This window comes from Schistocerca americana, chromosome X (assembly GCF_021461395.2).
Source record: "Schistocerca americana isolate TAMUIC-IGC-003095 chromosome X, iqSchAmer2.1, whole genome shotgun sequence".
Taxonomy (NCBI): domain Eukaryota; kingdom Metazoa; phylum Arthropoda; class Insecta; order Orthoptera; family Acrididae; genus Schistocerca; species Schistocerca americana.
In genome coordinates, this window is record NC_060130.1 from 770624586 (window position 1) to 770638834 (window position 14249).

The 14249-nt window shown below is 39.2% G+C and overlaps 1 protein-coding gene across 1 annotated transcript in view; it reads right to left on the bottom strand.

Moving 5' to 3' along the window:
* Positions 1–14249, bottom strand: part of LOC124556306 — a 307525-nt gene that overhangs the window by 51194 nt on the left and 242082 nt on the right. The window contains exons 3-4 of the mRNA XM_047130279.1: positions 12777–12946; positions 10182–10244 (exon numbers count right to left, since the gene is read on the bottom strand). Coding sequence (XP_046986235.1) covers positions 10182–10244; positions 12777–12946 — 233 coding nt within the window. The remainder of the gene's footprint in view (positions 1–10181; positions 10245–12776; positions 12947–14249) is intronic.

Below are 14249 nucleotides of genomic sequence, written 5' to 3' on the forward strand. Positions count from 1 at the left end.
TCGTTCTTCATGAGATGATCAGTAATTCTTACACGTATTAGCTTTTCTAGAATTTTGGAGAAAGCTGTCAGCAAAGAGATAGGTCGATAGTCAGTTAGTTCATCTTTATCACACTTTTTGTACAGGGGCTTCACAATGGCATACTTAAGTCTACTGGGAACAACACCTTTCTGAAGGGAAGCATTGAAAATATGACAGAGAATGTCCCTTGTCCACACACAAGAATATTTCAATAAATTACTAGATATATTATCAACCCCTGCAGAATTCGTACTTTTTAGAGACATGATGATTTTTTGAATTTCTTCTACAGTGACAGGATTAAGGTGCATTTCTGAAATTGTGTTTGAATATACGGCTTGACAAAGAGTTACAGCTTCATCAACATCGGGCTTGCAACCAATCTGTTGAGTTACTGATAGGAAGTGTTTATTAAAAATCTCACCCACCGTTTTGGGGTTATCTACTAGGATACCTTCATATCTGATATTATTTATATCTTCTTTACTTGTTGTATCTCTTCCTGTTTCTTTTTTTACAATGCTCCAAATTGCTTTTATTTTATTATTAGAATTATCTATTTTCTTCTCATAATAAAGGGCTTTTGATTTCTGTATTAGTTTCTTCAAAATTTTACAGTGTATTCTATAGTGTTCCCATTTTTCTACATCTTTACAGAATCTTATTGCAGCATAAGTTTCCCTTTTGGTTTTACATGACTGTTTTATACCTTTTGTAATCCAAGGCTTGCTTACAGAATTGGATGCCCTGTTTCTGACCCAGTTCTTGGAAAACATTTCTTCAAAAAGAGCACAGAATTCATTTATAAAACATTTAAATTTAGTATCAACATCATCATGGCTATATACTAAAGACCAATCCATTTGCTGCAACCTGTGGTTGAAAGTTCCTTTCGCCTCTTCATTAATTACTCTTATGAATTTCTACCAAGGAAATTCTTTTTTGAACAGATTAACGTCATAAATAGTGAGAATTTGTCCATCATGATCTGAAAGCCCACTTATAACCTGCCTGACAATATAATTCTGATGTCTATTTACATCTAAAAAAATGTTGTCTATCATAGTTTGGCACTCGGATGTAATTCTTGTTGGGGAGTTTATTACTGATGTAAGATTGTGTAAGGTCATCACAATCTCAAAGTCTATTTTATTCTTATTTTCTGTCAAAAAGTTTATATTGAAATCACCTAATACTACAATATCCTTCGCTTTTGAAAGTAACCATGACAGTAGGAGTTCCATTGAATTCAGAAAAGTTTTTATGTCACCTGAAGGAGCCCTGTAGACAGCCAACACTATTATTGGGTACAATTTAGTTGTTATTTCTGTGGCACATGCCTCAAATTGTTGTTCCACACAATATTTCTTAATATCTATAGCTTTGTATGCTACACTATCCTTAACATAAATTGCTACTCCACCTTTATCTTTACTTTCCCTACAGTAGTATGTTACTAAAGTATAACTTACTATAGATGGCAAGGCACATTTATCAGTAACATGGTGCTCAGTTAAGCACAAAATCTGGGCATTATTTATACTGTCCTTTTCACTAATGTTAATAAGGAGTTGATCTGTTTTGTTTAAGAGGCCCCTTATGTTTTGATGAAGGAACGAGATGCCTTCCTCTTGCTTTTTCATTCTATTAGTGCTGTTACCTGACTGAGAATCCATTGGAGTCTGCCTTGAGACAGGAGAGAGGAGACACCTGACACTACCTACTGTTGTCCCTTCTTTTTCTTCAGGCCCACACATAAAAAATCGTTGAGATGAGAAGGAGGCTCAGCATTTCTTCTGTACAACAGCCTTAACATCAAAATTGATGATCATGAAGTAGATGAAGTTAAGGAATTCTGCTATCTTGGAACCAAAATTAACCAACACAGACAAAACAAGGAAGACATAGGAAGCAGATTAGTACAGGCAAAGAGAGCATACCTGGCCAAGAGAAATCTACTGGTATCAAATATTGAGGAAGAAATTTCTGAGGATGTACATTTGGAGCACAGAATTGTATGGTAGAGAACTATGGGCAGTGGGAAAACCAGAACAGGAGAAAATCAAAGGATTTGAGATGTGGTGCTAGAGTGGACTGTTGAGAATTAGGTGGGCTGATAAAATAAAGAATGAGGAGGTTCTTCACAGAATCAGTGAAGGAAGGAACATATGGAAAACATTGACAAGAATAAGGGACACATCAGCAGGACATGTATTACAACATCAGGAAATAACCTTCATGGTACTAGAGGGAGCTGTAGAGGGTAAAAACTGTAGGGGAAGACAGAGATTTGAATACATCCAACAAATAATTGAGGACATAGGGTGCAAGTGTTAGCCTGATATCAAGAGATTAGTGAAGGATTGGAATCCCTCACAGGCTGCATCAAACCAATCAGAAGACTAACGACTCCAAAAAAATTTCAAAATTGGGTGTGAAGTCATGTACTTAATTTGTGCCCATTATACTGCACTTTTGTATGAATTTCTTACAACTTTCTTTCAGGCCATTTATTATTTCATCATTTGCTTTTAGTACTGCGCTGTTGTGTTTATGATATTGCTTTTCCTACAGTCTTTGTACATTATTTCCCAGATTGTTTTACAGACACAACTGGCAGTACTTATGTAACAAGCATATGGTAAATATAATTTTATAACAATCTAGGATAACACCAGGATCAGTGTCTGTCTTACTTTGTATGATGTGAGCTTTGATATAGTCCATCATTTTCTAGTGTACTATTTGCAGACTTTACAAAGCTCAGTTCAACATAAACTGTTACGAAGAGACAGACCATTAGGTTGTGGTTTTGCCTCCTAATAGTTATAATAGTGAATATTCGGTGTGGATAATCCAGTTTTCAAAGGCTATATGAGATTACTTTCTTAGCTGCGGCAAGTTATTGACATAGAAAATTCGTAAAAATGTTTTTATTCATGTTGCTTAATAATATTTGATCACCAACAATTTCCATGTAAAATAGTATTAGTGTTGGTAACTCTTAATAGTGAAATAACTGTGAATCATTCCATAAAGCATGTTCATTAGTAATTAGGAATACAGCAGTCATGTGGTCTGTCCATGAAATTGCTGTGTTTCCTTTGGATTTATGACATGTGAGCACTATTGTTACATGTTCTTACATTTTTGTTGCATGTGACAGCAGCCCCAGATCTAGTATATTTCAGAACAGGGCAAAAACTTGATAGTGGCATCCCCCCCTCCCCCCTTTCCCCTCGAGTGTTTGAGATAGGACATCAAAATTTAACAAAAATTTGATTTTTCAAAAATATGTTCACTTTGTAGCCCACTTCTTCCTGAAGAGTTTGATGCATAAAACATAAATGTTCAAGAAAATGGAAGATGTTATTTGGTCTTAAGTGTGCCAAAGTGCAGTGCCATGCCTCTTCACACAACATTCTTCTATCTCACATCACTGTATTTCACTCTGTGGAATTCAAGCATGTATATTTTGTAATGGAAGCCGTGAAACCTATATTCAGGACAGTGGAAATTAAAATGTCCTATAGTGCCTCTCCTGCTCCCATTGATTGGTCTGACATTGTAACCCCCTTAAAAAAAACTAATAATTAATACTGGGTGGGATTATTTGTAACCAGGAGAGTAATAAATCTTCAGAAACTTTGCTTTCTTTATTGGCTGGACAACTTTCTGTTTTGAGTGCCATAAAATTTAGTATATGAGTGTTGCCCACAATGTAATGAACGGATATTTTTTCTTCAACAGTAATGAGAATTACACATATGAAAGAATGATGTTTTATCTACACATTCAATTTTTCCACGTAATCTCCTTCCCATTCTATAGCCTTTCTCGAGCGCAAAACAAGGGCATCTATGCCTTGTCAGTACCAATCCTTGTCCTGGTGTTGGAGCCTGTGCTTCACTGTGTGAATCACCTCCTCATCATCCTCAAAATGTCTTCCACAAATGGCAACCTTTAATGGCCAAAGCAAGTGGAAGCCCAAGGATTTGCAGCAATATGTCAGGTGTGATGGACGTGGATGGTCTCCCCAACCATTGCAAATTGTGGGGCTCCGACAAACTGCCTTCTGATGATCTCAAGCTCATGCCCAGTGACTAACCGTACTTCTGTCAACAGCAGATGCTCCATAGATTTTGCACAAGTGTTTGTGAATATTCCCCACAGTTTCCTTCTCTGCAGTGAAAACTTTAATGATGGCACATTGCTTGTAACATACATCACCTACAGATGCCATTTTGAAACTGTAGCAGCTACACTATTTGTCAGTAGTGATGAAAACTTGGTCCGCTCATTCAGGAGACTTTAAATAAGACATACATAATGTTTTGCATTTCTAGCATCGTTTTTGGGTGAGAAAAAAATGCAGTGTATTACTTCCTGGAAACCCTCATAGGAAAGATTAAACCAGCAAAGACAAGAGACAGGTAAGGCAGTAGACATTTTTTTCAATCCTTATGTCCCAGCATTTTCTCTCTCTGTAATCTTGCTACAGCTTTATACAGCATGCTTTCCTTTCTGTGAAAGAACCTCTTATCTCATCAACATTTGTCAAACACTTTTCTACATGAAAAATCAAAATCTCATTGTCTAATACTGAAAAAGCTGTTAATACAGATAGTACCCAAGACTGGTGTGGTTTCTCAATTTGATTATGTCTATTTTCTCAGTGTTGCTAGATAAAATGAAGTAGGCCTTTCTAATATTGCAGCAATTGTAACACATGCCAAATAAGTGAAACTGTTTCAGAAGAAATGGTCATTTTTATCTACCGTATTTACATAAATAACATGATAGAATATAATTCATGAAGTACCAATATCAAATGCTTAATAGACCTATTACAAGCAAAAAGTTTTATGTTAGGAAACAGTTTCAGATTTCATTCATATGCTCCAGTTTATCAAGCATGAGATCAAAAAGTAGTAGTACAAAATTTTATATAAATTTGGAATTGTCATAATTCTTCCATACAATTTGTGTGATTCTGTAATATTCCTGCCATTGTCAAAACCTATTCTCTGGTTAGCTTCACTAACCCTGCCAGAATCACCAGTTTAGTTATCCTGCATTTATTCTCCATTTTTTTAAATGTGTGTTCATACAACACATTTCCATGCTATTCTGAGAATAGAACTTAAGTGGCTACTAACCATGGACTGTATAACTGGGGCCTAGTAGAGTAGCAATCTGGCAAAAATCTTCTGTCAAAATTTCATTTCATATGTAATCTTTCTTAAATCTTAAAATTTCCATTCAGTAGTCTGAATCTATGGATTTCGCTAATAATTATAGCAATGTTGATCATTCTCATACCCAATCAACCACATAAACAAACAGTGATTAGCATTCACCCATGCAGGTTTATTCAGCTCAGCTCTTATAGACCTGACCCCTTTTGTCTGTAGGAAAGTTTTTATTTCTAGATGCTATGGGGATTCTCTTGGCAGAGATGTCACATAAACTATGCACAAATTCAAAAATCAACTTATGATCTGTTCAGATAGTAACTTAGAATGTGTTCACAGATGTTCAAAATCCAATATGGATGCATTTGAATATCGTATGAACAACTGATAGACCAACATGTGCTAGATGCTAGGCGCTTTGCAAAAAAAGGTTTTTTTTTCTTCAAGAATATTAATTTGGCACCCCCTGAAATTGCTGCCCAGAGCAGATACCTTCGTTTGTGCCCCCCCCCCCGCCCCTCCCCCCCCCCACCCTCCCCCACCAGATCTGGGTCGGTATAGCACGTGGCAGCAGTGAAAATGCAGAATTCTGAGAAAATACTGTAATTCTTTGACTGTGGTTGGCCAAGAGATCTGGTGGATGGCTTTCACTTTGTGAGGTAGTGGCAAGGAGCCAGACGGGAAAATATGATGGCCAGGAAAGTCCACTTGCGGTTGACTGAAGATCATTTTATCATGTTCAGTACCACCTCATACTGTTCTAGCCACCTGAATACCTCAACAATATGTTGACAGTGCTGTTCTAGTGAGACTGAAAATATCAGCATGTCATCTAAGTAGGCGAAACAAAAGGAGAGCCCTTGTAACATTGAACTGATGGATCTCTCCCAAGTTTGCATGACTTTCTGGAGGTAAAATATCATGAACTAGCTCTCAAATAGGCTGAACAAGGTTGTTATGGCTGTCTTCAGAATATTTGTATGTAGGCCTTGGTGAACACTGTACAGGCAGGTGCCACTCATCACATGGTTGTAGTTGCAGAGTAATGGCACCGGGTCTCAATCTGGCACTGTATGGGCATTGAATGCTCTGTAATCACCATAAAGCTGCCATGGACCACACTTCTTTGAACCAAATGCAATTAAAAACACTGCATGCCATCTGTTGCTATGGAGAAACTGTTGATAACAGTTAGTCAGAACGACATTGGCTGCCTACAACGGCGTATCATGGTACACGGGTGTACAGGAGCAGATGCACAGATTGGACCCTGCGTCCACTAAATATTTCAAACCTGTCCGTTGGGCAGTTTTGAACAGATGCTGCAGCATAGATCAGATGAAGTACCTACATACAGTGGCACACCTGTTTTCCAGATTTACTATGATACCAACAAATTTCTTGTTGTGGTTTAGTCACTGGTGCAGAAGTGGTGGAGCATCCTCAGTGACTTGGCCAGCCTCGATCACTACTTGCATCACACTGAGATAATTATTGACTCATGTGCTGGGTCAACACGTCCACTTTAGCTGTCAGTGCATCATAGTCTACACACGATGCAGTTGTTCATGTGCTTGTGCACTGTATGGTTACCATATTGATGGGCGCCGCAGACATAGCATCTTGTACTTTATCCACCAGGTCCACCACTGCATCTGGAGAGATATCTAACTCAGATGCTATAATCCCCTTAATTGGAGACAGCAAACAGATACTCCAAATACACTCCTGGAAATGGAAAAAAGAACACATTGACACCGGTGTGTCAGACCCACCATACTTGCTCCGGACACTGCGAGAGGGCTGTACAAGCAATGATCACACGCACGGCACAGCGGACACACCAGGAACCGCGGTGTTGGCCGTCGAATGGCGCTAGCTGCGCAGCATTTGTGCACCGCCGCCGTCAGTGTCAGCCAGTTTGCCGTGGCATACGGAGCTCCATCGCAGTCTTTAACACTGGTAGCATGCCGCGACAGCATGGACGTGAACCGTATGTGCAGTTGACGTACTTTGAGCGAGGGCGTATAGTGGGCATGCGGGAGGCCGGGTGGACGTACCGCCGAATTGCTCAACCCGTGGGGCGTGAGGTCTCCACAGTACATCGATGTTGTCGCCAGTGGTCGGCGGAAGGTGAACGTGCCCGTCGACCTGGGACCGGACCGCAGCGACGCACGGATGCACGCCAAGACCGTAGGATCCTACGCAGTGCCGTAGGGGACCGCACCGCCACTTCCCAGCAAATTAGGGACACTGTTGCTCCTGGGGTATCGGCGAGGACCATTCGCAACCGTCTCCATGAAGCTGGGCTACGGTCCCGCACACCGTTAGGCCGTCTTCCGCTCACGCCCCAACATCGTGCAGCCCGCCTCCAGTGGTGTCGCGACAGGCGTGAATGGAGGGACGAATGGAGACGTGTCGTCTTCAGCGATGAGAGTTGCTTCTGCCTTGGTGCCAATGATGGTCGTATGCGTGTTTGGCGCCATGCAGGTGAGCGCCACAATCAGGACTGCATACGGCCAAGGCACACAGGGCCAACACCCGGCATCATGGTGTGGGGAGCGATCTCCTACACTGGCCGTACACCACTGGTGATCGTCGAGGGGACAGTGTATAGTGCACGGTACATCAAAACCGTCATCGAACCCATCGTTCTACCATTCCTAGACCGGCAAGGGAACTTGCTGTTCCAACAGGACAATGCACGTCCGCATGTATCCCGTGCCACCCAACGTGCTCTAGAAGGTGTAAGTCAACTACCCTGGCCAGCAAGATCTCCGGATCTGTCCCCCATTGAGCATGTTTGGGAATGGATGAAGCGTCGTCTCACGCGGTCTGCACGTCCAGCACGAACGCTGGTCCAACTGAGGCGCCAGGTGGAAATGGCATGGCAAGCCGTTCCACAGCACTACATCCAGCATCTCTACGATTGTCTCCATGGGAGAATAGCAGCCTGCATTGCTGCGAAAGGTGGATATACACTGTACTAGTGCCGACATTGTGCATGCTGTGTTGCCTGTGTCTATGTGCCTGTGGTTCTGTCAGTGTGATCATGTGATGTATCTGACCCCAGGAATGTGTCAATAAAGTTTCCCCTTCCTGGGACAATGAATTCACGGTGTTCTTATTTCAATTTCCAGGAGTGTAGTTCATAGCAGGCTGTCTGGATCTGTACCAGCATTGATCTTACTCTGCAGGTACTGCAGGCACTGGGATGGTTTGTGGTCCACAATGCCCTCTTGTGTTAAAACCTGATGGAGGCATTCTTCTAGTGAAGCTGATACTTTCTGATTAACTATGTCTTCAACCAGTCATATGAATTGCTTTCAGGTGGTGTGGTAATTACATCCTGCACCTCAGTGACATAGCAGTGGTCGAGTTGACTTATGACCAATGTGAACTTCACAGACTCTGCAGTGATACCCAAGTAGAAGAAGCTAGTTTCAACTTGTGTGAATCAAAGGCCTGGATTGTGAGACCAGAAGGGCAGCAATCATGCTGTGTGTCTTAACACAGGGGGATTCATCACTACCAAGCATTCCATCATCTCACAAATTACCTTTGATAGTAACATGTAAAATTCATGCATTATGCAGGCAGATCATTTTGGGGTCATCACTTTAGCCATTGAGCTGTGATCCTGCCAATCCAACTGTAAATCTCACATAGAGTTATGATTAATTTGTACAAATAACTTTGTTCATTGTTGAAACTGGACAAAACAGTGAAACTCGTGAGCATCATGAATGCAGATATATGTGCTAGTCAGGAATGAACAAAACTGCTCTGTTTACCATAACTAAAATGACCCAAGACAATGATAATTCTTTGTTGAAGAAAGAGTGTACACAAAACATAAAACTTATAGGCCTGAGAATAAACAGAACATAGGAAACATAATAGGAATTCTGCACTCCTGGAAGCTAGCGCAAAAATTGTTTTAACAGCACAAAGTTTATAAACATAAAAATCACACCACACATGCATCACACTGCACAGACAGCGCTGACAGCCATGATAACTACACATCATAACTACATAGTATCAAAACTATGGCCCAACTTTTTGCATGGGGTCAACTGCTCGGGGCTGATATCTTGCAGGGGCACTTTTTTCTCCACAAAATATGAGGCCATGTTCCCCTGTCAGTAGTATCATAAAGTTGGAATTTAAATTTATACTGTGTGTAGCTCACAATACAAATGAAGACAACAATGAGAGATTCCCCAGTTATTTAATTATTAGCATTTAAAGACAAATATTTTTATTAGTACCAGTACTTCACATAGTGGCTACACTTATTTGTGCATTCCCTACATCATCAATAAATTGCTGCAATAGCCTCTTTAGTTACCTACTCATGTATCCACATCACTAGCATTGCAAATATAATGGAAGCTGTTCATTATTGTTAAACTGAAGCAGAAATGACATGATTTTCGTAGAATTGTCAGAATTTGAAAGGCCACATTTTTTTCCACTAGGAAATTCTTGTGGTTAAAAGACTTGATGAAACAATTATAATCATACACATTGTCACAATAACAGAAAACCAGGATGGGATACAAACAATTACAAATTATGTTATGGTGACAACTACTCATCTTTTAGTGAAACATATTAGTAATGGGAAGACCAGTACAAAATGCTGAACAATGTAACTAAAGTTTCCAACTTTCATTCTTATACAGAATGCAGCACACTCACATATAATGCAAATTAGGTTTGGGTGAATGTGCTCATGCATACATGCATGTGCCTGCATGTGCACATGCTCCATTTGTATGTTTGCAATCACTCACAGCTTTAGGCAGATCAATATAAATAATGTACATTTATAAGTACCTTTATGTACACTTAATAATATTCGATAAGTAGTTCTAAAGAGTTTCTAATACAAATAACTGGTGCTAAGGAGGAAAAGTTCCCTGCCATTTAAGGACTTCAGTGCAGTGTTTTGCTTACCAGGTATTCGTAACGATTCTTCCTACTTGCCAAACACATCACAATTAATCCAGTGACAATGAGCTGGAAAGAAATAAGAGAGGAAGCTTGTTTTAGTTGTATTGGATTATGCATGAAGTGATATTCCTGTTATTTTAAATGTGATGTAACCAGTCACGTAAAATTTAATGAATTATTGTTCTCCACAGTGAAAGAACCTACCAACAAAAATAAACATCAAGAAATTGATGTATGATTGAATCAATACACACTTTCTGTGTGTACTTTCCACTAATCATAATCAAGTGACAAAAATGGTATAAATAAATTATCACTAAATTCTCAGTTCATATGAAAAAATAGCTCAATCTTAATTATATGTTTTGGCCATGGACACTTGCAGCCACTACTAAAACATTAGGTTATCTAACAAAAAAATAATTAAATCATTTGCATAAAGAAACATAACTGTAGCCAGTATTTCAGATTATAGGTTCAATCTGCGAAATGTACCAAAAAATAATAACCTAGAAGTTTCTGAGACTTAATTTCTCATCTTATATTCTGTTTCTTTGTCTTTTCTCATGTTATTTAATCATTTTCACATGGAGAGATGTCCCACCTGAAGAATCTCAACTATACTGGTTATTGCAGTATAATACTTTTGGCAGCACTTCAGTTTGCTATCCATAAAAATTTTCCCTTAGTTGTCATCATAGTTTTTGAAAATGTATGTTAAAGCATTGAGTAATTTGCTTTTTGTTAGTGTTAAATACAAGGAAGGCATCTCATTGCAACTGAAGACTTGAAAAACAAGTTAATACGTTTTCCTGTTATATGGGAACATCCAGCTGTCAAGACATAAGTAATGCTTACTATAATATGTTTTCCAAATAAAATCCCACCAGCAGAACATATTTAAGTGTTAAGATTCTTGTGTTGCTGCAAATAAATAATTCTGTGAAATGCTATGCTTTTGTAATATGCTTCTCCTTTATTTTGTAATGTTTGTCAAAAGAACTGCTCTCAGATCTCATACTATCAAAATAAAATGAGAACAAAAAGGAAAGGCGTAACTAGTTTTGGTAAATGATAAAAATCCAGGACATGTTGAATTAGTACTAAATAAAACAGGACCTCAGAATGTGGTGTGAATACATTGTGTGTCCACTAGTTACAAAAATTGTTCCTCAAAATGTGTTTTCCATGGAACTGCAGATGAACATGGACATTCAACACTGTTGAGAAAATCAAGATTTGAATTTTTAAAAATTTTTTTGTGAACTGAAGTACCTAACATACGCTGAGGTGACAAAATTCATGGGATAGCGACATGTACATATTCAGGTGGTGATAGTGTAATGTACACAAGGTATAAAAGGGCAGTGCATTGGCAGAGATGTCATTTGTACTCAGCTAATTCATGTGAAAAGGCTTCCCATGTCATTATGGCCATGCAACAGGAATTAGCAGACTTTGAACACAGAATGGTAATTGGACCTAGATGGATGGGATATTCCACTTTGGTATTCATTAAGAAATTCAATTTTCTGAGATTCACAGTGTCAACTGTGTGCCAAGAATACCAAATTTCAGGTATTACCTCTGACCATGGACAACACACAGTCCAACAGCCTTCACTTAATGACCAAGAGCAGCAGCACTTTCACAGAGTTATCAGTTATTCACACAACACTGTGTGAAAAAACCACAGAAATCAATGTGGGACATATGACAAACTTATCTGTTAGGACAATGTGACAAAATTTGCTGTTAATGGGCTATGACAGCAGAAAACTGACACGACATGACATTTCCTGCACTGCCCCACCTCGGTTCATGACCATGTCATTGGACCCTTGATGACTGAAAACTATGGCCTGGTCAGATGAGTTCCAATTTCAGTTGGTAAGAACTGATGGTACAGTTTGAGTGTGGTACAGACCCTTGACCACAGACCCAAGTTGCCAACAAGGCACTGTATGAGCTGGTGGTGACTCCATAATGGTTTGGGCTGTATTTACACGTAATGGACTGCGTCCTCTAGTCCAACTGAATGAATCATTGACTGGAAACGATTATGTTTGTCTACTTGGAGACCATTCACAGTCACTCATTGACTTCACATTCTCAAACGACAGTTTCGTGTCACCAGGTCACAATTGTTTGTGATTGGTTTGGGGAACATTCTGGTCAATTTGAGTGAATGGTTTGACCACCCAGATCATCCAACATGAATACCATCAGTCATTTATGGGACATAATCGAGAGGTCACATTGTGCACATCATCCTGCAATGGCAACACTTTTACAATTATGTATGGCTGTAGAGGTTGCATGGCATAATATATCTGCAGGGAACTTCCAACAACTTGTTGAGTCCATGACACACTGAGCTGCTGCACTACACTGGGCAAAAGGAAATCCATCATGATAATAGGAGGTATCTCATGACTTTTGTCACCTCAGTCTAAATTGTCTCTACAAACTGTGTTCATATGTTATTTTTTAGTTTAAAATTTTATTTATTAGTGAAATTCTTCCACTCATATGTTATGATCAAACTGGAGCCATGTGACAGATAAAAATTTATATACACATTCAATTACATCTTACCATAGTTGCTGGTACATAAGTTGGTACAGTCTCAAAGTAATTCAGTGAAGAAGTGTATGATCGTAGCATGAAGTATACTGTGAGAAACAGTATTCCCAAGAGTACAGACAGTCCTCCACATGCTGTGCAGAGGAAAACATATTTTCGGAGCCAGCAGGAATGTGGCAGAGCTGAAACAGAGCAGAAAATATTTAGCTTTATTCATAGTTGTAAACTACAGAGATGAAGGCATTTAATTGACTATTTAAAATGTGAATGTAATGAAATTGTTTCTCAGTTTATCAATTTTCTCAGCTGACAATTTAAAAACAAATTTTATAATACATAGACATAAATGGAGCCTGTGATTCAATTCTTTCTCTATCCAAATACATCTAAATTAATTCTGGGCCTGCTTATCAACAAGACTGATGAATGACTTGACAGTGGGTTATGATCACTGATATGATCCATACCACATGCCTCTAAGTTCTGTATAGTGTGAATCCCAATGACCTCACTGGTCATGGTCACTTCATAAATAATCATTACATTTTAGGCTAAGCAAGAATGTAAAATGTTGGAAACTCTGCAATTGATACTAGGTCATACGAATGATACAACATGAGAAGATGCCATTAGATCACAAGTGGCAGCTTGTTACCATTGACACAGTCTGGAAATCAGGCTGATTTTATGTCCTTTTGCCAACCTAATCAACTCATGGTGAACGGAATTCCGTTGTGAGGTATTAACACTTACAGATCCTATACTGGAAGATGTTTAATGTATAGTATCATCAGAGTCTCACAGGCCGCAAGCCTGCAGATGCTAGCTGCCACAGAAGTATCTGAGGTCAAATCATGGCTTTCGCATTGTTTTGCCTATGTAACAACACTGTTCTCTACAATGGATGGCTCAGAAACTGAATCCCAGTGCAGTTTCCTACCAATGTGTAAGGACTATTGTGCATTATGTCAAATTTTGTAGTGTTCCTTGTTAGGCCCACTTTGGGCAAGCCATTTATGAGATGATAGCTTTATTAAGCAGCCAAGGGAGATAATTTACATTAAATATATCTGTTCATTACAAACAGTGCACTAAAATGCAACAAACTGCACACAAGAAAAATATAGGGTTAGGTGTGGTAGCTGCATGAAAGCAATTAAAGTACATGAATTACCAACTTTGGACCACAGCTATGTTGATGGTATTGGTAGTGGTTGTTGTTTTGCAGTTGTCACTTCAAGGACAGGTTTGAGGCCTCATCCCACACCAATCTATCCTGTGCAAGGCTCTTCATCTGTGCACAACTACTGCAACTTACAACCATTTGAACCTCCTTGCTGTTGTTAAGCCTTAATACCCATCTAGAATTTTTACCCTCCACACTTCCCTCCATTACCAAACTGACGATTCCATGATACCTATCAAACTGATTCCCTATTTTAGTCAAGCTCTGTCATTTTTTTTTCCTCCCCAATTTCATTCAGT